General features: G+C 41.4%; 1 protein-coding gene and 1 long non-coding RNA gene across 3 annotated transcripts in view; one reads left to right on the forward strand and one right to left on the reverse strand.

The window, feature by feature from the left end:
• Window positions 1-257: 257 nt before the first annotated feature.
• LOC117348481 lies at window positions 258-2,854 on the reverse strand. The gene is made up of 2 exons (XR_004536997.1): window positions 2,715-2,854; window positions 258-662 (listed from the first exon to the last, which is right to left on the reverse strand). It is a non-coding gene; the product is annotated as an uncharacterized LOC117348481 (long non-coding RNA).
• A 261-nt stretch (window positions 2,855-3,115) lies between these two features.
• Window positions 3,116-25,439, forward strand: part of ARRDC4 (arrestin domain containing 4) — a 32,253-nt gene continuing 9,929 nt past the window's right edge. The window contains exons 1-5 of one of the 2 annotated variants that reach the window (XM_033919915.1): window positions 3,116-3,495; window positions 10,978-11,065; window positions 16,739-16,886; window positions 21,842-21,944; window positions 23,089-23,345. In XM_033919915.1, the coding sequence (XP_033775806.1) occupies window positions 3,267-3,495; window positions 10,978-11,065; window positions 16,739-16,886; window positions 21,842-21,944; window positions 23,089-23,345 (825 nt within the window). In that variant the 5' untranslated portion in view covers window positions 3,116-3,266. The remainder of the gene's footprint in view (window positions 3,496-10,977; window positions 11,066-16,738; window positions 16,887-21,841; window positions 21,945-23,088; window positions 23,346-25,439) is intronic. The other variant, XM_033919916.1, reaches the window with a different exon arrangement.

The raw sequence follows: 25,439 nt of genomic DNA on the forward strand, positions 1-25,439 counted from the left end.
TAGCAGTATAGATGCACGACATCAAGCAGGGATGTGTGACCTTGTCCTCGATCGATACCTCAATGTATTCTAGGCTAGGTTGAGGCAGGCATGGATGCCTTTAAAGTATGTGAAGACTGCATCTGCAGTAAATCCTAGAGTCCTTGTTTTAACATAGTCTGTATTTCATGGAAAGTTGCAAGAAATAAAAAAAATGGAAGACCCAATATTCCACAGTGAAAACAATCAAAACGATAAAAACAGAAAACTGTGGCTGATGATGTTCTAAAAAGATGATTTATTTATTTCTTCTTCCAAAAAACACAAATAAATACATTTATAATAGTCCACAGTTCGAGAGCTCAGGGTTCATTACTTTGGGAGCATAGCTCACCCTAGGTTTGTCCAATAGTGGGTTTGAGCGCAGGCTGCGTGGTTTAACTAGGATCAGGGCCGACTGCGTTCCTCCCCCCATTCTGTGCACAGGTTCAGGAGGAATTTGAGGTGTTTAGCTGGGACGCTGGGCCCAAGAGGCAGTCAGAAGAAACAGGCAATCCAGGATCCAGGCTTGTAGAGGCTGAGGTTCGCTCTGTAAGCAGTTTCAGCTTCCATCTTGCAGCTCCCAACACAACATGGCATGGTAAACAGGCTGACAGCCTGGCAGATTGATCTGAGGCGGGTCTCTAAAATCAATTTTTGGTGAGTTTTAGAATTAGTCATAGGTTCACCCACCTCAAAAATCCCTTGGGATCTTTTCCATCTTCATCCCAACCCCATCCTTTCAAGCTCTGTCCTCATCTGCACAAACCTCAAACACTTTAAGTGCAGATGAGGACAGACCTTGCAAGGATGGGGATGGGATGAGGATGGAAAAAGATCCCACGGGACGAGGACAAATTCATAGGCATCAAAACAGGGAAGGCCATAGGGGCCATGGGCTCTCCTAAAATTGGCAGTCAGAGTCAGTTATGGCTCTACTTTACCACTCACTTCCTTCCAGCCACTGCAATTTTAGATCTTCGGGCAGCTACCGTGCAGCGTCGCTGTAGAATGAAGAATTCTGGGGCAGGCCTGCTCGTTGTTGCTACGGGGTGGCTGCTGGACTATTTCAATTTATAGCAACCAGGGAAGGTAGGTGAGGGGATTGGGAGCTGGAGAGAGGTTATGCTACAGGATTCCGTTGGGGCTAGGGCATTCCATTGCCTATGAAATTTGGCCCTGTCATTCTCACCCTTCAAAGAAATGTAGTAGATTGGTGAGGCAAGATTTCCATTGACTAAATCTAGCTTTCTCTCATTAATCCACGCTTATGTATATGATCTGTCATTTTGTTCCTTATAATAGCCTCTACCATTTTGCCTGGCAGCAACGTCAAACTCGCCAGTCTATAATTTCCCAGATCACCTCAGGAAAATTGGCAATATGTTGGCCACCCTCGTCTCTCCAGCTATTTATTATGAGATTTTTAACTCGCACCTTTTTCAGTAGAGTGGCAAAGGTTACATTAAGGTGCTCTAAATATTTCCCTGTCCCCAGAGGGTAGAGGAGAGTTAAAGTGACTTGGGCTAGCAGCAATGAGATTGAACTGGGCTGTCTCTTTGTCTTCCTAGGGCCCTAACCACTAGAATACCCCTCCCTATCTGTAGCTTTTTTTTCTCAGAATATTGTAGTTCTCACCTTTCTACCTTTTGTTCCTGTATGTTCAAGTTTTAAACATCTTTGTATGTATTAGCTATCCTAAAAGATACCCTGTAATTTTAAGATTGTATTTTAGTCAATGTATGTTTTATGATTACTGTACACTGCTTAGAAGCCTGATTAGATAGTATACGAAATTTTAAATAAACTTGAAACTTGAATACTAATCATTAGCATACACAGCTTTCCAGTTATTGTCATTTTTGTTATTTCTATTCAACGTGCTACGCTATATACCAGTGTCTCTCAAACTGCGTATACCCCGAAGAGGTTCCAGAATTTTACTTTATTTTTAAAAATTCCCTTCATAAGTCTACACTAGAATAGATGACATGTACGTCCCGTACGTAAGATTCTGTCAATGTTATGAGCGTCTGTGTGTGTAAGGGTACAACCGTCCAGACAAGCATCATTGTTTGACGTGAATGGTCCTTGAAAACTAACGGCGAGTAATTTTATTTTTTATGCAGTCGTTATCCTAACTTGAGCAACAAAGCAATCAAGGCTTTGTTACCCTTTGGATCTTCTTACCTTTGTGAACTTGGATTTTCAGCTCTGACAGAAATTAAATTGAGAAAAAGAGAACCACTGCAGATGGTGGATGATGAAATGCGTGTTTACTTGTCAACTATTGAGCCGCGTTTTTGAGTTAATTTGCAGTCACAACAAGCACATGCATTGCATTGATTAGCAATTCTATTCTATCTAATTTGGGGCTCCTTTTACTAAGGTGTGCTAGCGTTTTTAGTGCACGCAGATTAGTGCTCGCTAACCCCGTGCTATGCGGCTAGAACTAACGCTAGCTCAATGCTGCCATTAGCATCTAGTGCACGCTATTCCGCGCGTTAAAGCCCTAATGCAGCTTAGTAAAAGGAACCCTTAGTTTCACCGTTGTTACAATTACCTATACATGGCTTAAAGAACTTTAAATAAATCACTCTCAAATGTAATGTTTTGGGTCGGTTTTGCAATTTTATCATTCAAATTATAATGTGCTAGAGCTAAAAAAAAGTTTGAAGCACTGCTACCGTATGTACCTGTAAACACATCACACCTACGGCCCTTGTGAAAGGGGCACGCGCCTCTGCCCGCCTGCCAAACTCCTGTTGCTAAGGTAACGCACGCGGAAGTTCCGCACAAGTTGTTTATATGCTCGCTTGTCCACGTGCCTCTAGGGCGCCTCCGATTGGCCAGGCCTCGCCGACCTGCTTGCCGTCGTCCAATGCCAGCGCTGTTCACGTGCAAGCGCCCACTGCCGATTGGTCCGGTTCGCAGGACACGCGGAGCAGGCATGGAGTTTGGCTCGGCTAATAGGAAGACGAGGACGTGGGTGCGTCAGAGGCGTCGTCTCCGGCCGTCGGCGACTCAGCCAATCCGAGCGCAGCGTGCGTGATCGTCGCCGCCCGCCCTGTCATAATAATTCTTTATTTTGGGTGGGCTGCGGGCGGCTGGTTTTTTTTTCTGGCCGCGGAGGGGGTGCGCTCTCGTCTCTCCGATGCTCCTTCACAGACAGCGGGCAGAGGCGCGCGAGACCAGGCCTTTCTCCCCGGCGGCGCCGACTGGGCTGCGCTGAAGCCGGGCGCGCGGCCATGGCGGTGAAGAGGCTGCGCATCGCGCTCGAGACCGCCATGGAGGAGGGCTACGCCGCCGGCCAGGAGCTGAGGGGGCAGGTGCTGCTGGTGCTGGTCGGGGAGCTGCGGGTCAGGACCGTGAGGCTGCAGGCGCGCGGCGCCGCCCGCCTCTACAGCGGAGAGCGCCGGGCCTCGCTCGAGAAGGAGTACCTGAACGTGGACCACACGCTGCAGGACACGCCGGCAGGTGAGGGGCAGAAAGCTGACGTAACGAGACTGGCCTTCCTGGGTCAGCCCGAGGGGCCATCGAGCCCAGGAGCCAATCCAGGTCCCAAGGAGTAGCAAAAGATTCCGGGACCCCAAAGAGTAAAGGAAGGTTCTAGAACCCCAAAGGAGTATCAAGGTTCCAGGCACAATCTCAGATTCATGAAGCCCAAAGCGTAACAAAAGGTTCTAGAACCCCAAAGGAGTATCAAGGTTCCAGGCACACTCTCAAAGATTCCAGAATCCCAAAGGAGTATTAAGGTTCCAGGCAGAATCTCAGATTCCGGAAGCCCAAAGAGTAACAAAAGGTTCTGGAACCCCAAAGGAGTATCAAGGTTACAGGCAGAATCTCAAAGATTCCGGAACCCCCAAAGAGTAACAAAAGGTTCTAGAACCCCAATGGAGTATCAAGATTTCAGGCAGAGTAACAAAAGATTCTGGAACCCCAAAGAGTAACAAAAGGTTCTAGAACCCCAAAGGAGTATCAAGATTTCAGGCAGAGTAACAAAAGATTCCGGAACCCCAAAGAGTAACAAAAGGTTCTAGAACCCCAAAGTAGAGAATGACACGGTGGCTGTTACCCGCCGAAACGGTGGGAGAAAAAGTTGTCGCCACAGGTATGGGAACAAGGCCATTCACCGCCCCGTGTAGCGGTGAATGATCTTGTTTCCGCAGTTACGGTCGGGAACAAGTGTGTGTGGTCACCGATTGGGCATTTCCGTTCTTCCTTCTCTCCCCACACACCCCGTGGTGGTATTTTTTTGGGGGTTCATCTCCCAACTGGCTTTCATCAAATCACATGTGGCTGCCGAAACCTCTCTGACGCAACCAGAAACAGGAAGTTGCATCAGAGAATAAGTTTTGGCAGCCACATGCGATTTGATGAAAGCCGGCTCGGGCAGCTGGGAAACGAAAAAAGCACAGAAAATCGCCATGGTAAGGTGAGGGGAAAGAAGTAAGGGAGGGGATGCCCTTGGATGACTCGGAAGGGAGGATCTCTGGTGATTGGGGGAGGGGGCTGCTCGACAACGCGCGCTGAAGGGAAGTGGAGAGATGGGGGGAGAGGAACAGACTGCTGAAGGGAAATGGGGAAGAGAGAGTGGGCTGAAGGGAATTTGGGAAGAGAAGTGGGGAGAAGACACTGAAGGGAAATGGGCAAGAGAGAGATGCCAGACCAATTGGGGGTGTGGTGGAGGGAGAGATGGAAGGGAGAGAGAAGGAAGACAATGGATAATATGAATTGAATGAGGAAAGCAGAAACCAGACAACAAAGGCAGAAAAAAAAAATTTCTTTTTTTGCTTTAGGATAAAGTAGTATCCTTTTAGGATAAAGTAGTATCCTTTTAGGATGTTTTTAAAAAAAATATATATATATTAGTTGTGTTGATAAACATTTATAAATGAAGCCATGCCAGCTGAACATCTCTTTCTCTAGTTCAGCCAGAACTTTGATTTATAAAATAACAATTGTACAGAATATTGTTTCTTTTTCTAGTTTAATAAAATAAGTTCAGTATAAAACTATTTGAGGCTTATGTGGATGGGATCAGATGGTTTGTGGGGGACGGTGATAGGGGCATGAAAGCATTTCAGTGATAGTTTCATGGGAAGAGGGAGGGGGTGGCTGGGTAAGTAAGTAGGAGACTGGTGTCAAAGCACTGTAGAACTAAAGTTGTGTGTTAGTTCACTAAAGATTTATCAACAGCAATTTGCGATTTAGCTTTTGTATTTTGCACGGATTTGATTTTAAAAGTATAACACTTGATCTAGAATTTATTTGCCCTTTATTTCTGGATAAATCTATGGGAAAAATCTTTTATTGGCTTGGGGCCCCATTCACTAACACATTTTCTCGAAGAATGAAGTCAACTCTTAGGAAAATATCCAGTACTTTACATTTCTAGTATTTGTGTGTCCTATTATAGCTGCCACCTCCCATAAAAATATAACTATTTTATAAAGTCTATATAGGTGACTGTGACTTTATAAAATAGGCTCATACTGTGATCTTTAGTAGCACATACAAGCTTTTGCACAGATTACACCATGTGTGTATGTACTCTGTTTGCATGTGTTTATAAAACTGCATGGCCAGATAAGATACATGTATATGGCCCATTTACTCTAAAATTTTGCTTTACATACAATCCCATCTTTGGGTGTGGGAGAAAATGAGAGGTGAAATCCCAAGTTTTGAGCACAGAAAATCCTTTATCCTTTTAGACTAAACTACCAGCTGTTTTATTTTAAAGCAGCTATGTTGGTCTTCATCTCTTTTTTAACCTTTTTAATATTGCTAACAGGAGCCTCTTTTTTTTTTTTTTTTTTTTTTTTTTTTTTAAGTGCCTGATCAGTGATGCCTAGTTTTGAAGGTGCCTCTCTTGAATCACGTCTCAATTTTACTCCTCACTATGTGCTGTTTAAACCATTTTCATTTCAGATATGTGTTATGTTTGTTAATGGACCTCAGCAATACCCTCCTCCATCCGTTGTAGCAAATTTTTAAACGGGGAGTCTTGAGAGCAAAAATCCTCACCGGTACAACTGTTAACTATCTTTTATGCTTAAATTTTTAAATTATTGAAACCTTGAATCTTTTCAATTCTTAGATATGTACTTATCTTTTACAAGCAGCGGTTGGACCCGACATGTTTCGCTTCCGCTTCGTCAGGGATCCATACTACAAATAATCTCAACAACTAAACCTGGAGAAATCAATATAAGGTAGACCATTCTATTTCCGAATTTAACCCCGCAGGTTCCACCGTATTAAGCCGGTGGATCCAGCGCTGCTCTTTAACATTTAAAACTGCCTCGATGTTACCACCCACCCTCCCCTCGCTGACATCATCTATGATTCTCCATCTTAAATCAAGTATAGAATGGTTCAACTGCAACATATGCTGAACCATCGGTGCTTCCTTCTTTTTATTCTTTATGCGTGATTTATGTTCGTTAAGACGAACCTTCACTGGTCTCCTGGTCCTCCCTATGTATATTAAGTTGCAGGGGCACATGATTATATAAATCACCCCCCTGCTGTTGCAATCAGAAATGGATCTTGATTCAATGGTGATATATTTACCAGGCACCTCCCACCTTGCCCCCTCTATGGTGATATTACACCATTGGCATTTTCCGCACGCTTGATGTCTCCCCTGCTTGATTTCAGCATAATCATGAAACTTCTTAAAATTTAGAACCTGTCCAATAGTTTTACCTCTCTGGAAAGCTATCATAGGGAAATCTCTTAGATTTGTGTGCAGCCCCAATATGTGCCAATGTTTCCTCATAAACTGTATGAGCAATTTTGTAGCCCTTGAAAATGGTAAAACACATATGAGGCGTTCATCTTCCTCTTCCTTCTTCCTCTCCTCAAGCAATAGTTCCCTATGTGCATACCGTGATCTTAGGTAAGCTTTCTTTAATGCCCTCTTCGGGTAACCTCTCTCCAAAAATCTGCCTTCTAGCACCTTAGCCTGATGTTTAAAGTCTTGTAGATCAGAACAATTTCTTCTAATTCTAAAATATTGACTAGTGAGTAAGTTCAATTTTAAATTTACTGGGTGGTGACTAGAAAAATGCAAAAGGGTATTCCGGGACATGGGTTTCCTATAGATGGTAGTGGAGAAACAAACCCTCATGAGTGTGCTTTACTATGAGATCTAAAAATTCAATTTTCTGTTGATGAAAGGCATATGTAAACTTGATTTGTGGATCTCTGGAATTTAGGTAATCCAAAAATTCTGTCAATCCATTTATTGTGCCTCTCCACAAGAAAAAAACATCATCCAGGAATCTAGTCCATAACAAAATATTTTTATATTGGCACGCTGTGTATACATAAGAGTCCTCAAACTTAGCCATATATAAAGTGGCTACTGAAGGGGCCAAGGTGGCTCCCATAGCGACCCCCTGAATCTGATTAAAAAATTGATCCTGGAACTCAAAATAGTTAGAATTTATTACCCAACGAGCCAACTGCATAAGGAAGACTGTGGAGATTCTCTGAGGAGTCTCACGTTTTTCAAAAATTTCTTCAATTATGCTCAAAGCTTGGGTCTGAGGGATCTGGGTGTACAGTGAGACAACGTCCATTGTCACCATCCATAGGTCTTCTCTAATATTTTGTAGAGCCTGTATCTTTCTCAAAAAATGAGATGTGTCTTTCAGGAAGGATTTTACTTTCCTGGCTGCTGTACATAGAAAAAAGTCAACAAATTGAGATAAGGGATCTAATACTGATCCTCTGGTATTCACTATGGGGCGTCCCGGGGGAGATGTCAGTCCTTTGTGTACTTTTGGTACAAAGTATATACCCGGTCTCTTTGGGAATCTTTGTATTAAAAATTCATGCTCTTTCTTAGTTAACATTTTCTTATCATAAAATTGGTTAACCCAAATCCTTATCTCCTCCTTTAAACCCTCTGTAGGATCCGTTTCCAATTTTCTGTATGCCGTACCATCAGTCAAGTGACGTGTGGCCTCAATAATGTAATCCTTTTTATTCAGGACCACCGTGGCTCCTCCCTTATCAGCTTTAATAATGACTAGCTCATTGTTAGTCTTCAACTGTTGGAGGGCTTCATATTGTTGATCTGTCATGTTTTTGGGGGTCCTATGAAACCTCCAATCCTCTTCAAGTATTGACAAGTCTTTTATTACTAACTGTTGAAAAATATGGGTAGCTGGATCCATCGGCCCAGGGGGAATCCATTTTGATCTAACTTTGCAGATTGGTAAGGTAGCTTCACTCACAACTTCTTCCTCATTATCTAAATCCTCCTGATCCATTGATGATTGTTCCTCATCCCCATGGAAAAAAAATCTTTAGTTGAATCTTACGGATAAATTTAAAAAACGCTACCTTTATTTGAAAAAAATCAGGAGAAGTGTCTTAACATGTAACCTAAACCCAACTGTAATACCGAACTGTGAGCCTGGGTGAGATCCACAGATGATAAATTTATCATCTCAAAAATGACAGTACCTCATCATAGAATTGTCTTCATGCGGCCTTTCCATCCTACCTCCATAGACAAATCTGGGTGTCTCAGGTCTTGCTCGTGATTGTTTGTGTTACTGAGTTTTTAGGGCCAAGGTTAACATGAGTGAAATTTGCAAAGACAATTGATATTGGAGTTGAATATGCCTGTGGGAGAGAAGTAAACAAGGCCAAAGTGATTGATGTGTCAAATAAGAGAAGTCACAGGTGACGGTTAGAACAGCACATCGGAGGTAGATGGTTCAGCATTGTCTAAAGAAAAAGTGTTCCAGGGTGTGAAGTACAATGACTGTGGTTCATAGAGGACGACTACTTATTTCTTTAGCGCTGATAGAAGTACGCAGTACTGTACAATAAAACATTCAAGAGACAGTCCCTATCCAGTAGAGCTTACAGTCTAATCAAATAGACAGGACAAGTAGGGCATAAGGGAGTTTCTCAGGCATGGGTGCTTTACAAGTGAGTGAGGGTTAGGGCTAGGAGTTAAAAGCAACCTCGAAAAAGAGGACAGGCAAACAATGGATATGGCCTGTTGCAGGGGTAGGCAATTCCAGTCCTCAAGAGCTGGAGCCAGGATATCCACAATAAATTGAGTCGATGAATTGAGTTTGGCTGAGGGAGGAATCCATGAAGAATAGTGGTGTCTGTATTCGTCAGGGGCGGAGGTTGATGCAAGTGTTGCTGTGTTAGGTTAATAAAATTGAGGGCAATCTGAGAATTATGGAGTTGAGCAGTTAGCATGGATGGATGGACTGGATATGCATTCAAGTTTGTTTGTGTTTATACAGTACCGTCCTGTTCTGTTACTGCTTCTTACCTTCATGCTCAAGTAGCCACTAGGGAACCTTGGAACCTCCCCCCCAAAAATATATTTTTCTCAAAGGCTTTTCAAGCTACAAGGGGATGTGGGAACAAAAACCTAAAATCACAGGAACTGTTTAAATTGCTGATATAAATGTTATGTGGTTTTGATGTTAATAAAAATATTTAAAATTAAAAATAATTGTTAAAACTTATGGCAAAGATGTCTAGTCTTTGTAGACTTTCTCATCAGAATCACCCAAATTTCTAATCTTGGATTATATTTGAGTCAAACCCCCCTCCAAAAAAAGAAGAATCTGTTTATATTCAAGTATATACTGTATCTTGCCACTGCATGGATAGCTGAAGTTCATGCCTTTTGGTTGCAAGTGTGTTTTTGCTGTGACAGGAAGACCTTGATATGAAGGACACCAGTTGCAAACTCTGTCTCTCCTGCTTGTAATCAGAAGACTGTTTTCCAGAAACCATTTGCTCCTGTGACCAATTTACTTCGGCACAACAAACTGCAGAAAAACTTTTATGGTGCTGGTACAGTTATACTTGACATTAGGTGTGAAAGCAGTGCCACTATATATAGGGAGTAATGAAAATGCATCTTAAATTAGAGGCAGACCACTGGTGAAACTTCAGATGGGTAAAAGCAAATGATATGGTATCCTTAGGTTGGAATCAAAGTATAACCTTAAAAAAAAAAAAAAAACCTCGAAACCAGATTCAGATACCACTGTGACTTCTTGTTACTTAAGTCACTTAACCTGCCATTGCCTTAGATACAACTTAGTCCATAAGCCAGTGGTCTCGTACCCTTTGCAGGGCCACATTATGGATTTGTAGGTACTTGGAGAGCCGCAGAGAAAAGTTTTCCTATGAGTATCGGAGCAGTTACTGCCACTGCTGGCGCTAAAACCTACGCTTTGCATTAATGAAAGAGGGGGTAAATTTGAAAGCCTACTTTCTGTTATGTCTCTGGAGTCAATACAATAGGTGTTTATCCCAACCTGCTAACCAGGTCTTGCAGAAAACCACATTTTTTTTCCCTCTGCTCCTCCCAAATAGCTAGGGAGCAAAGAGCCACCTGCAGTTCTTATTTCTGCGAGCAAACTGCAGAAGTGCTTCTGATCTACTCTGCTTCTTTCTTATTTTTATGCTTAAGTTTGCCTTTTTCTCGGTGGCTTTGATTCCTTGACACCCCTTTTGGATGGGCTCTCTGCCTGGGAAAGGAGCAAATGGAGTTGTTAACCACTAGGTGACCAATGCATAACTCTTCTATTCATGTATTATAAAAAAAAAATATATATATATATATATATATATATATATTGCTGATCAGCTAGATATCAGTATAGAGTGGGGGCAGGGCCCAGGAGGTTCCAAGAAAAACACAATAAGCATCCAATTAGTAGTCATATTCAACCACAAAAAGATGAGGTTTCCATTTAGTTCAGGCCTGGCAGGCCTAAACTAAAAGTATTATCACTGAATGCATGTACATTCAATGCTACTAGTTATACAGATAATTTAAAGCCAGTACTAATGCTTAAATCAATACATTGACTGACCATGCTGGCTAAAAATTAACCCCTTGATTTTTAAAAACTCCTTATTTATATTCTTTTACAGTTTGTAAATCAGGTGTAGAAGTTTTGTTCTGTTTTGCAGGTGAAAATTTTCTCGCCTTACCAGCTGGAAAACACAATTTCCCGTTCTGTTTACAACTTCCTCAAGAGTAAGTAGAGAAACTGTATCAACTGTAATGTGCTATTCATTTTTAAAATAGTTGATTCAAAATCAGTGGTACGCTTTTGTTTTAGTTCTTTTAAAGGGCTCTTCATGTTGGCATCTCTCATTACTTGGGGGAAAAATAAATTTTGCCACTATAGAAGAAGCTAAGTATTGATTATAGCTTAGCTGCTTAGACTAAGCTTTTCTTTCTTCAGAAGTGCTAGATTTGAGTGAGCAAAACAACTTCATGGAGCTCGTGTCTGTTAAGCGCTATAGTAAATAACGCCTGAGGTTATTACGGAGTGCCTGATGAGAAATTATGTAGTGTGTGAGGTTTTCTAGTCATACATTTTGAGTTTTTTATAATCAAAATTAATCTTTCTCTTAGAAGGAAACCCTTTTGAGGCAGTCTTTTTACATTACATTACATTAGGGATTTCTATTCCGCCTGTGCCTTGCGGTTCTAGGCGGATTACATTATAGAAGATATCTGGACAGTTCCAGTAGAATTACATTTCAGGATAGGAGTATATTACAGTAACAGTAAAGAGTTATGATACTTCAAGTTCACAGAAGATAATACTTGTCACAGAAGTTATTACATATAACAGAAGATAGTGTATTTTGCAGAGGTAATACTTGGCAACTCGATCGTTTAAATCGGGTGTAAAGTAGAAGAGTTACATTACATTTTAGGTCACAGACAAAGAGATGGTATAGATGGGTGTTTCCGAAGTCGTTGGTTGGGAACTCATTGGGTGGTGGTTAGAGTGATGGGAGATATTTTTTGAACAGTAGTGTTTTTATTTCTTTGCGGAACTCTTTTATGTCTGTTGTTTTGGTCAGTAATGTTGAGATGTCAGAGTCTATTTTGGCTGCCTGTGTCCCCAGGAGGTTGTCGTATAGTTTCTTACGACAAGTTCCGTTGAGTGGTGGATAGGTGAAAAGGTTCTGTGTTCTCCTTCTTCTTGGTGGTTGATAGCATACTATATGTTCTTCAAGGCTAAGGGGCTCCATTTCAAAGAACTTAGACACAAAGTTCCATAGTAACTTAAGGTACTTTGGGAGTCTAAATGCTTTGAAAATGAACTCCTTTGCCAGTTAAGTCAACACCATATGTGGGCAACATTATTAGGCTTGCCTGGGATACAAAATGGGCCAACTTTTGCAGTAAAACCGGAAAGGCTTTTGTACTTGCGAGTCAGGCCTTAGTATTGGCATGCATATTACAAAGGCTCCTCTTCTGTTTCTCTTAATCCATCCCATGGTTTGCTTAAGGTTTCCAACTTTTTTTTTTTTGTGGGGGGGGTAGCCTAGAAATTTTTTTCAGAGGTTCCCTTCCTCAAAATATTGGAGGTTTAGACATTTTCTAATGATTTGGCCAGTACCATTTTCCCCATACTGGCTGACAAAAAGGCATTGGACTCAAACGGTTCTGCTCTGTTACTCTGCCTGGATGCTTTCACACTTCTTTTGTCAATGCCAAGGACTCTGAATACTTTTTTTTTTTTTTTTTTTTGCCTAATTGTGAGGAACAAGCAAAATAAAGTATGGCTCTGCCCCCTCTATGAGTAAAATATCTGCTGGCCTGATGGATAGGCATATACAAGTAAGAGAAGACCTGGTAGGCCCTGTAGCAACATCTTCAACTCTTATTTCCAACTCGGGTAGCCCATGACTTCCTTAAATATCTTCCAAATGGGGTGTGTGGTCTTCATGGTGGTGCCTTACTTGTTTGTGGTGGTGGTTCTGGGGTTGAATCTGCAGTGGCTTAACCTGATTTGGATTTTGGACCTGTAGAGCAAGTTCCATCTGATGTTATGTTGGCTGACATCTGGAAACTATCGTATTTAGTGTTGGTTTAATCATGAATTGATGAGTGTGTCTGGGCATCCCGGGGGGCTGTGTTTAGGTCTTTATCTGCTGTCATGTTACTATGTAGTGATGAGATTGTGTTGAAGAACTCCATTTCTCAACTTTGCAATTACTCTGCTCAAGCTTCTTAGATGTTGCAAGATTTAGATTCTATCTAGACTGACTAACGCCGGGAGAATTTGGATCCCAGAATGGTTAAACTGCAGGCAACGATTACTATAGGCATTAAAGAGTCATTCTGTCAGAGCATGAACTTCTGGAATATGTCTATAGGACCAAGAATCTTTTTGTGTAGTAAACTTTCCTTTCACTCATTTACTATCACCCAAGATCTTGTTTGGAAAATATCTAAAGGTAGTCATTGATTCTGTAATGTTACCTTAATTTTGATTATTACATTACATTACATTAGTGATTTTTATTCCACTTGTACCTTGCGGTTCAAAGCGGATTACATAAGAAGAGAACTGGACATTTCCAGGAGGGTACATGACATTGGAGAATACAGATTGAGGGTATAGACTTAATAACAGAATGAGTGTATAGACATAATAACATTGGAAGATAAATCAGGACAACAAATTATCTCAGACAACCAAAGGATTAGCAATGGATTTGCTTAAAAATGATTCTGAATTCGATTTAACTAAATTTCTAGAAACTTTTCAAGATGAATTCCAACACTGTGTTGCTCTGCTAGTTACTTTTTGTTTTGTGAGAAGTGTTTGATTTGTTTTGTATTGTAGTTTCAAGCTTGGGATCTTATCTGATGAGGCAAGATCCACACAGGAGAATAAAAAAAAATTATTGACTTGAAACCATTTTTTTTAAGTTCCCTTACAAATGCTTGACTGTATTTTTAAGGAAGTAAATATATTTTCTTCAATAAAAATTGTCCAAATCGACTAGGATCAAACTGTTTCAAGACCACTGGCAAGGGCTAGTATAGTAGAGTCTCAATTAACCAGGGCTCTCACACAACCGTCCAAAAATAAATCACCAATGGGGGGAAAAAGTCACTCATAGCAAAATACCATAACCTATAAGAACCACACAGGAAACCCCCCCTAGCTGTAGTGCCAAAAATACCGAAAATGGAGAATAAGTGGAGAAAAAAAACCTCAGTTTGGCTTCATTGTGTTAAAAAAAACTCCACTTGATTCAAATCCACAGTCACACTTCAGTGCTCGTAAGAGCATATAGGAAAAAAAAAAGGTCAGCACTTCAAGCACATATTAAAAAATGCAGACACGGTCCCAACAACAAGTCAGGCAAAGAGAACAAAGTACTTAGCTGCCAGTGACGTTAATTCAGGCACCCGAGGTCCCGATGTCCACATCCAGGATTCAAGACGCACTCCAAAAGTCAAGGCAGCCAAATCCTTGGTTTGAATCCTGGATGTGGAAACAGACACAAAAGGCTTAGGATGCAATAGATACTAACTAAGTATAACAATATTTGTAATTAACTTTATTTTTATGATAGGACACAAAAGGTAGGTAGAGTAAAAATAGATAAGAATAAGACAAGACAAAGAGTATATGCTGGAGGTTGCATGACTCAAAGTTAAGATTAATTTTCTTCCCATTTCCTAGTAACGCACTACGTTTTTTTCACTTCAAACTGCTCACAAGACCACTTGTAATGTTCTGGGACTCAAGTAGTCCTCAGTGACATAGGACAACCCTTTGAATTTATAAATACTTAGTTTGAAGTACTTTACCTTAAAAGTAATGGAACCTACATTTGGGTGAACCCTCTGACTGGGATGTATTATCCAGGTAAATCTTAATGATGGACTTGACAGGCCCAGACTAACCACTGAATAAAACTTAGCGAGTCAGATAAAACTTGATCAGACATTTAGGACAGCTGTTTGATAAAACTTTATTGGATAAAGCTAATCCGGCCAGACTAAAGCCGTGCCTCAGGAGTTAATAGACAAAATTTTAATCAGTTATGCAGAGCAGGGCTTTTTAGGTCAAAGATTTGAGTAAATCCCAAAGATGCTTGGATAGATCTTTGAATCCCATCTACCTCAATGTTAAACTAAAACTTAACATTTATATATCGCATCCTCTCCATAAAGATAGAGCTTGGCACAGTTTACAGGAACTTTAAATAAAAGGAAGGAAAAACATAATAAGAATTAGTAATTATAAAGAGGGTAGCGAGATTTACATTTTTGAGAATGTTTCTTATGGCTGTACTTCTTAACCCTCTCTTGCAGTCACATTTTGTCAGTTGTTGAAAGTCTGCCTAGGTGTCTCCAGGAGAAGGTTGTGAAGCAGTACCCCAAAGCAGTCATCTCTACTAAAACTTCAGCTTCTCAAAAAGCCGTATGTAGGCCAAGCCCCATCGCATTGGTTACCGTACACAATGCTTTTACAAAACATTAATTTTGCATACATATCCTATAAGTTTCTCTTCCCACCCAATAGTGGTCTTACACTTCGTTCTATAGTCCTAACCTTTATGAAGGCATCATGTTCATAAAGCAGAGTAACTTTTCATAGCTTGGATTTAAAAAAAAAGCAACAAATGGAACTTGGAAAATCCACCCAACTCTTCATCTCTTATGACTTTAATAGACCCAAGTGGATTGTTAACAAAACTCATAGTTGCAATTTAGGCCTCTGGATGTCTGGTGTAAACTGCTACATAGTGTTTGATGCGTATATTTATTTCTTACTATTACCTGAATTGTAAGTTTTGGCAATATTCAAAAACACTTTAAACACCCATACTTGTAAGTACAGTAGGATAACAAAAGGGGGAAGAAGTTGCAAGAGCGGTTAGCTTGGGAGTCCTCACAGATAGTACTGACTTAGCCTGCTTCTCCATGGAGAAGAGTTGATCCTTCACCCCTAGAGTTCACAAATGTTCCGTATTGATGTTGGTTACTTCAGAGCCTTGCTCATATGACGTCTTGTCGCACATGAACATAAAAGCCGATCAGTGTTCATGAGAACAGCATAAGTGATGACATCCATATTAGAGAATGACAAATTTTTCCCCATCCCCTCGGGAACTCATCTTCCCGTCCTGGCGAATTCTTTTCTTGTCCCTGCCCCATTCCTGCAAGCTCTGTCCTCATCTGTACAAGCCTCAAACACTTTAGAATCATATGTGTTTAAGGCTTGTGCGGTTAAGGCAGAGCTTACAGGAATGGGGCCCGGACAGCGACAAAAATCGCGACAATAGGAAATTGAGTTCCGACAGGGACAAATTTGTCACCATATGATTGTCATAACCTGCTATCCATGGAATGCACCAGTTGATATAAACAGCTTTACTATTTGTAGCTCTCTGTAGATAGCCATTTGCATTTTAATTTTCAGAGACGGTTGTGATCAGTGGCTAAAGCAGCAGTGCATTGTAACCAGTTCTACCTCAACTGTAAAATAAATTGTAGGAGAGTGAAAATGCAGGTTCATTATTTGCAACTATCTGTCCCCTACTCCTTTACTAGCTGGCAGCTGTAGGAGGCTTGCTGGATGCTACTTTAGTTACCCCAGCTGGAAGACAGGAAGAAAATAAAATGGGAAAACAATGTTTTATTTTCATTAATAGTTTACTAATATGCACTAATGCTGTTATGTATATAAGTATCTCTCTCTCTCCCTCCCCCCCCCCAATCACAAGAACAGTCCTAGTTAGGTCAAACCTTTTTTTGTTTACAAGAAACTTTCTGCTTTTTAAATCTGAACTGTTCTAACAGCATGCAGTGCTCATGATTTAAAGCACAAAATGAGAATATACAAGAAACACTTAAGTGGTTTTCTGCACTTGTTCATTTCAGGCCTTTGGTCTCATCTTTTACTGGCAAGTATGGCCATATTCGGTACTGCTTGATAGCTATCATAGAGCAACCTTCAGCACCTCCATTTCGTATAAGAAGAGAATTTAAAGTGATCAGCCATATTGATGTCAATTCACCTGCTCTATTAGTAAGTACAACACTCCTGGCTTTGACTCTTATAATGGATAATCTATTTTCCTGTTACAACATAGGGGCCTGTACAATAGGCGAATATCCTCTTGTCGCAAGCTACCTGCAGAAGGATGTCAGTCGCATCTTTCTGCTCCTCCTCCTTCACCAGTGTAGTGTCCTCTTCAGTTTTTCCTTTTGCAAGCAAGCTGAGGTGTGTTTTAATCTGCTCTATTCACTTTTTATTATTTTCAGGTATTTTTTTATCCATTTTGAGAGGCTTAGGTGCCTCGAATTCCCCAATTTTGGGCATCTCTGCCTGGGAGAGGACACAGATTTCACAAGGGTAGTCTGCAGCTCACAGGGCAACCCCCCAGTTGTACTTGCTGAGCAAGCATACTTTGTGCATTTTAGAAGATCGTGGACAGATCCCCTGGGAACTAGTTCATCATCTGACTTGAGTTTAGACTGTGGGGCCCCTGTGTGAGCCTTTGGGCTTCAGGGAGCCAGCTGTGCTTTTCATCCCCCCCCCCCCCCTATTGCGGCATGAGAATCCATGGGAGTTAAGTTTACAGTTGTTACTAGTCCAACTGGCAGCCCAAAGATCTCAAGTTTTGGATCCCCCTCAGAAAAGATTTGAGGCAGAAAGTCTCCTCCCTTCACTCAGGCTGCAGGAAAGCTGACAGGCAGGCACCAGAACAGCACAGTGAGTTAAAGCTATTTTAGTCTATTTGGAAAATTGGGGGGGGGGGTCTAAAAATTTGAATTTTCAACATTTCTGCAGTTAGAAATAGGATATAGTTCACAGAAATGACCTTTGGGGTTTTGTTTGTTTTGGTTTATTTTGGGGGGGTTAGTTTGTTTTTGTTTACTTGTCTGGAAGCATTTGTCATGATCACTTAGGGGCCCTTACATTTACCACAGCTTAATAAAAGGACCCCTTAGATTGTCCTTATTTTAGCTAGGTAAGATTCCTATTGGATGGAATTTGGTAATTTTGCAAAAGAAAAGTGCCACCCCTCAACACAAAAGCAATGGGGGCAACAGTTATAAACAACTTTCCTAGTTCTGCTTTTTTATTCTTTGCCAATAGAACAGAAAAGCATAAACAAAGGAAGCTTCAAGTAATCAATTACTTGTGCTTTTGAAACATTAACAACATAAGAAGTTGCCTCCGCTGAGTCAGACCAGAGGTCCATCTCGCCCAGCAGTCCGCTCTCGCGGCGGCCCATCAGGCCCATTGCCTGAACAGAGGTCTCTGACTAATTTTACAAATTACCTCTAATCCTATCCCTATAACCTTACCTCTACTCTTATCTGTACCCCTCAATCCCTTTGTCCTCCAGCAACAACAGATCTTGGTGCATCTTGCTCCCTGAGGGCTTTTCCTCTTGATAGCATTAGAGCCTAAGCTTGATAACTTGAGCTCTGATGAGACATTGAGGAGATGCTGTGACTTTGCATTTTTTTTTTTTAGCTTGATTTTACATTCAACTGAAGAATGAAACTGGATGGGATATGTACTAAGAGACTGCCAGAAAATTGTGATAAGTCAGAGGAATTGAAACAAATATCTGTAAACCGGGAAGATGTAATGGGGCAAATTCAGTCTCTGGGCATTACATTTTACATTTGCGCTGATGTCATTCAGCTTATTTTTCCCCTTGATGCACATTCTCTTGCATCCTATTTATCAATCTCTGCAAAGCTGGACACTTTTGCAGATTGGCTTATGGTAAACAAGCTCAAGGTTAACTCTCAAAAGACAGCAGTGTTGCTTTTTTCCTCAAAGAATCTTCCAGAAAACACTTTGGGCTCCTTTTACTAAGCAGCGCTAGCGCGCTAGATGCTAACGCCTCCATAGAGCTGGCGTTAGTTTTTCCGTGAAGCGCAGGGGTTAGCGTGCACTAATCTGCAGCACGTGCTAAAAACGCTACTGCAGCTTAGTAAAAGGAGCCCTTTATATTTCACTATGAAAGGAGTCCCCCCTACAATTTTCATCTAAAACCAAAATTCTGGGTCTAACAATAGATAACGCCCTAAGTTTTCATTCACATTTTTCTAAGTTGGTTTCTTCATCTTTCTACTCTCTCCATTAAAATTTGATCCATTTGCCAATTTCTTCAACAAAGTTCACCCCATATTTTAATACATTTCCTTGTCTTGAACAAATTCGATTATTGTAATTCCGTTCTCCCAAAATACCAATTACAAACATCATCTACAATTAGTCCAGAACACTGCTGTAAGATTACTTCATCACTGTTCTAAGTTTGATGACATCACACCCTTCCCAATATAATAATTCTTTCTCACCAGATTCTATCGAGTGGTCTTCCCTCCTTTTGATATAGTCTCTTTGTCCTATACTCGCCGCAAAGAACCATACACTTTTCACAACAGCAGTTTAGTCATTCCTTCATTCCAACAACTTTTCCTTGATTTTCATAGGAGTTCTTCATTTTCTGTTATGGCTCCGACTATGTGGAATTCTTTGCCTGTTCAGAAAAATCTTTTGCAACTTTCAAGATACCATTAAAGGCATATTATTTCGCCTTGGCCTTCTGCTCTTAATTTACTTTTCTTGGATGGCAACCTTTCCCAAAAATTTCATTCTTATCAGTGTGAGCACAACTAATTTTCTGTTTCCTCCTCTACCATATTGTTTATTCCTCTCCCCAATCTTTTTGTTTTTATTGTAATCGCTGATTCCCTTCTTTCCTCATGTTTTCAATTGTATTTTACGTTTTAATTTTTGTTCCCTACCCTATTTTTATATTGTTTATTTAAAATTTTTATTGTAAACCGCTTAGATTTTACCTTTGGTTTTATATTTGCGGTATATTAAATAAGTTGAACTTGAAACTTGGAAAGAAAATTATCAGGTAAGACCTAAATTTTATCTTACCACATTCTCTGGTAATTTATATGTTGCATGAAGAAATTTTATACATTTGTTTTAAATGTATTACTTAGTCCTTGTATCTTTAGAAAGAATAATTCTTAAAGGTGAAGGGTAAATAGTGGTGGTCTATGCAGAGATCTATGCTTGTACCACTACTTTTTAACATATTTAATAATGAATGAGGTAATGAAAATTGCCGATGACGAAAGTTCTTAAATCAGAAGAAGATTGTGAAAAGTTGCAAGAGACATTATAAAACTGGGAGACTGGACATCCAAAAGGAGTTATCTTTTTTTTCCTCCATTTTGGGGAGGGGAAAATTACCTCGGTTTATATTCGGGTCAGCTTATATTCAAGTATATACAGTAATTAGGAAAAAAGTGTACTTTCAATGTTCATTTTTGTTTATCCTTTCTTTCAATAATTATAACATCAAATGCTGCTCAAGACGGTGGTCTGTCTTGCAGTCCATGTGTTCTAGGCATTGAATAACCAGGCTAATCAGCTTGCTGTAGCTATTTGACATTCTGTATTCCAGTTTTGTGATATTGATTATATCCTAGCTTTATAGCTTTGCTTTTTATGAAAAAGTTAAACATATTAACCATAAGCACGAAATAGTTACAGTTAAATTAGCTTTTTTCATTCCTAGGACCTTGGTGTCCTAAACATGAATAATAACAGCTGTAGGATCCATAATTATACCAGTCCCCGAATTAATCATTCCAAGCCTCTTATCTGAGCTCCGGCCATTATGTGGCATGTATCCTTCCATTTTTCATGTCCTTTTCGAAAGCTAAGTAAGTGCATGCAGCTGCTCCAGAAATCCTTTCAAATATCATTTTCTAATGGCAGATTTGGTCACATTAAAGCATTGAACTCTGATAATCACCAGAAATGGTGCAGAGTGGCAAGAAAGATCAGAGCATAAGTAATAACAAAGCGGCCAAGATGGGGAGCTAATGAGTTTGATTCTTTTATCTGTACCCATATTATCAAAATAGTATACAATTATACCTTGCACTTCGATGACAGCTACCAAGGTCTAATGGGGCCTCATTTAAATATGAATGATATCATCATAGGGAATACCAGGATAATTTAAGCTTTCCATCACATTACCAGTTTGCTTAGAAATTGGTTATGTGGAGGAGGCTGGTTGTTCTCATATCAAGACTTTTTTAGGTTTAACATTTCTTGAAGATGGATAGAAAATTGTTTGGGGGTATATCTTATAACAAAGATCCCTTTTGCTTGTATTTACAGATTGTACTTTTATCACATGCAACTAATTTTGGTGAAAGAAATCAGTCGGCAACTTGTATATTTCATTTCCTGAACTTCAATTCCAATGTGGTGTTCTGTGGAAATAATGATGATTAATTAAGGATGTTCACGTGTTAGTCATGAAATATGTACAGTAGTTGTGTTTGGAGTATAAATTATTGTATCTTTTTGACTATACTCCATACAGAGGAAAACATTAACTGTATTATATCAAGAGTACCTGCTTTTGTTTTCCTCGACTAAAATGTGGTTTGGCCAGTGATAGTAAATCAAACCCTTGGACACTTAGAGTCAGATTCTATAAACTGCCTACATGGTTGTCAGTCAATAAATCAGCGCTGTTTACAGAATAACGCCTAGCAGCACCAAAGCAGACATGGACGCCACTCCATTAGACCAATTTGGCGGCTCCTGCCATGCCTATTCTCTGCCCATAACCATGCCTACTTTGAGTTTATCTATATATTTCACTGTCAAATTACAGGGAAGTTCAGCATAGGCCAAATGACTCTTCTGCCTAATAGGTCTCTTTAAACATGAGGCTGGAGACTGCTTTTCTGAGCATATCAGTGATATTGCACACTGTTGACTGTATAATCAGTGCTTAATTTGCCACGTTCTTTAGTTATAGCTAGCAATACAAATTGATAACATCATATCTTCTTTTTATTATGAGACCTAGTTTTCCTGCTGTGGGTTTTGTCCTTCAAATTATATAAATGAGGTACTACAGCCATTTGAGAGAATATATTTCAAACTTATCTTTCAAATTTGTTTTATAGACTCCTATTTTAAAGTCTCAGGAGAAGATGATTGGTGGTTGTTTTTTTACCTCTGGTCCAATTTCTCTGAGTGCCAAAATTGAGAGGAAGGGGTACTGCAATGGTAAGTACATACAATGTTATATCGTGGTTTTATGACCAAGCCAGGATTCTTAGATTTTGACTTCCATGCCCTCATTATGATTTAAGGATTATAAGAGGAAAAGCTGGTGGACCAGGGAAGTGAGCCTTTACACTCAAATTCTTGAAACAGCTGCACTGAGAGAGAATATTTAGTGTCAAAACTGCTCTTGCAAGCTTTTTTTTTTTTTAGATAGTCTTGAGAAATAGATGTTTGTTTCTTTAGTCTGTATCAGTCTGTTTACTTTACAAGAATGTTTATCATGGACATAAAGTTGAAGAAATCTTTCCTAACTGGGATTGTCACAAGAGAGCCATCTCCACGTGGTTTCCTTTTGCTATGCTCAGTCTGGGCTGACACTTGAAGGCCATATCAATGACTACTTCAGTAGTTCACCTATATTCCACTCGTATCGACATCTGTAATGCAGCCACCTGGTCGCCAATTTGTGTCTTTACATCCCACTGTTTGGACAATCAATCCAGATGGGATATTTGGTTCAGCCAAGCAGTTCTAGAAAATTTATTCTCTACTTAGATGGCAACTTCCCTCCAGCACTTGTGGTTTTACCAGGCTCATGGTAGTTATCAATAACCCTCTTCTCGGAGGCATGATCCTGGCAGCAAGGGATTCCCACCTGTGAGAATATCCTGCCTGCTTGTCCTTAGATAAAGTATAGTTATTCATCTTTAGTATGTGTTATCCAAGGACAGTAGACTGATATTCTCACAACCCTCCCACCTCCTCTAGTTAGCTTTGTTGCTGAACTGATGATCCCGCAAGCCAACATCTGGCGGGAAGGCACCAACATGCATGCGGTATAGGCGATTTGAAAGTGATGGTACATTTTTTGCTGTTTGCTGGGTTCTGTGGATGACATCACCCCACATGTGAGATCTGCCTGCTGTCTTCAGATGACTCCTGCTTACAGGTGAGTAGCTATGCTTTATCTGATGCTAGATTCTGTCCTAGGGAAGCGACTACTTCAAATAATGCTATATACTAAGGAAAAATAATTGTAGGAGAAAACTTCGTAGCACTTCCAGTTTTTAGTAATATATAGATACCAAAAAGTTTTCTAGATGTGTGAAGCCTGTATAACTCTATTCTTTGCTTTGTACTTTAGGAGAAGCCATACCAATCTATGCAGAAATTGAGAACTGCTCTTCTCGCCTGATTGTACCAAAAGCGGCTATTTTGCAAACACAGACATTTCTGTGGCATGGAAAGACCCGCACCTGCCGTCATGTGCTTGCCAATGTTCGTGGAAGCCACGTTGCCTCTGGAAGTGCAGACACCTGGAATGGAAAAACTTTGAAAATTCCCCCTGTCATCCCTTCCATTCTTGATTGCAGTATCATCAAAGTGGAGTACTCTTTAGCGGTGGGTGGACTCTTGTCTGTTCTTGAATAGTAAATCATCACAGAATTTGTCATCCCATAAGAGTGAAATCTAACTGGAGCATTCACTGTTTACACTCTAAACATTTTCATTGTTTTCTGGGGCTAATATCATTCAATATTTGGGGGTTGTTTTTTTAACATTTTAAAATTTTCTTTTCCAAAAATCAGTGCACATGCATGGAAGACAGTAATGTATATAAAACATAGATAGATAAATAGAAATCGCTATAACAGGATTATTCTACCGCAGTAGGTGTCATGCAAGCAAGCTGTGCAGAAGGATTCCACTCCATGTTTCAGCTCCTCTTCCTACTAGAGGACTCTTGCTGCCCCCTTCAGTTTTCCTTCTGTGCACAAGCCGGAAGGTGCCTTATCCCAGGACAAGCAGGCAGGTATTCTCACTAGTGGGTGATGTCATCCGACAGAGCCCCGATACGGACGTCTCACAAGCATGTCTTGCTTGAAGAAACTCAGAAGTTTCGAGATGCCCGCACCGCGCATGCGCCAGTGCCTTCCCGCCCGATGGACTGGGCGTGTCTCCTCAGTTCTTTTCTTTCCGCGGAGCTGAGAAGTTTTACTTCAATTCTGCGCTGACTGAATTCCCGTTTTATTGCCTTCTAATTCCGCGATTTTGGATTTCTTTTCCTCTTTTCGTGTGTTTTCTTTCTTTTATTAAAAAAAAAAAAATTTTTCTTCAGGCGAGTCGGCCGGGTCGGCCACGTGGCTCAGGCCCAGCTCCTTCGATCTAGCGGCGGAGCTTTTTCGGCCTATGTCCCGGCCAATCACTGGTTTTAAAAAGTGTAGCAAGTGCCAGCGCGCGATTTCGCTGACGGACCCGCATCGACGCTGCCTGCAGTGTCTTGGTCCAGAACATTTCCCGAAATCGTGCCGGCCTTGTTCTACTCTAACAGCGCGAGCGTTTAAGCGGCGCTGCCTGTTGTGGGAGTCGATGTTCAAGATGGAAGCTGCTAAAGAACCTTCGGCTTCGACTTCATCGGCCGCTTCGCCTGTCCATGCGAAACCAGCGACTGCTCCTGCGACTCCGGGCCTTTTGAAGCCGGCTTCGTTTACCCCGACTTCGGCCACGAGTTCGACGTCGGTGCCTGTCCCCGTCTCCTCGGCTCAGGTACCGCCTTCCACTATTCCACCTGTGGTCATTAAAGTGCCGAAAGCTGCCAAGCATTAGCACTCGACCACGAAGGAGCGCGAAGACCGTGCTGGAGGACCCCCTTTCGGTGCGGATCCCTCCATATCGGCTTCGCTGCAGTCCCTGCTGGAAGCTCAGTTTGTCGAGCTCATGCAGACTATGGGGCCCAGATTAATCGCCTCCATCCAGGGTGACCTCCCGGTCCCGGTCCCAGGGGGCGGACCGCCCCCTCCCCCTCCTCCTCATCGATCGATCTCGTTGCTTGACGAGGAAGAGCGGCGAAGGGCGGCTGGTCTCTCGAGGCGGGCTTCCTTTAGCGATATGCCTCCTTTAGAGCCCATTACGCCTCCACGCCATCACGGTGCCGTTCCCCCTACTGATGATCGAAGCCCTGGGCATAGTAAATCACAGGAAGAGTTCTTCCGCACTCCATACCAGGCCTGGGCTGCAACACGGGAGGCGGCCTCCATTCCGCCCCTTCGCTCTACCGCTTCCAGTCCCATACATTCACTGGAAGCTTCGGGGGACCATGCGAAGTATAGATGTTCTCACTCTCCCTCCCGACACCGGGAGGGGCATCGATCCAGACACTCCTCTCGGCACTCCTCGCGCCACTCGGAGGTTTCGCCACAGAAGAAGCTGCTACGTCTGGGGTACTCATCGGATTTATCTCCCCAGGAGGGGCCGGAGTACGAGCCATCTACCTCTTATTCTCCTTGTCGCTCCCAAGTCTCCCTGGATCCTGAGGCTTCTACTTCCTCCAGCCCATCTCGGAGGCGGTACTGGCGGACCAGTTGTCTTTTTCTTCCTTCCTCCGGCAAATGGTGGATGACTTGGATGTGACTTCATCAGATCTTTGCACAATGGGGGACGCCTCAGATAGACCTCTTTGCGGCTCCCCACAACTTCAAACTGCCTCCGTTTTGC

Source organism: Geotrypetes seraphini, chromosome 14 (assembly GCF_902459505.1).
Source record: "Geotrypetes seraphini chromosome 14, aGeoSer1.1, whole genome shotgun sequence".
In the NCBI taxonomy this organism is placed as follows: Eukaryota; Metazoa; Chordata; class Amphibia; order Gymnophiona; family Dermophiidae; genus Geotrypetes; species Geotrypetes seraphini.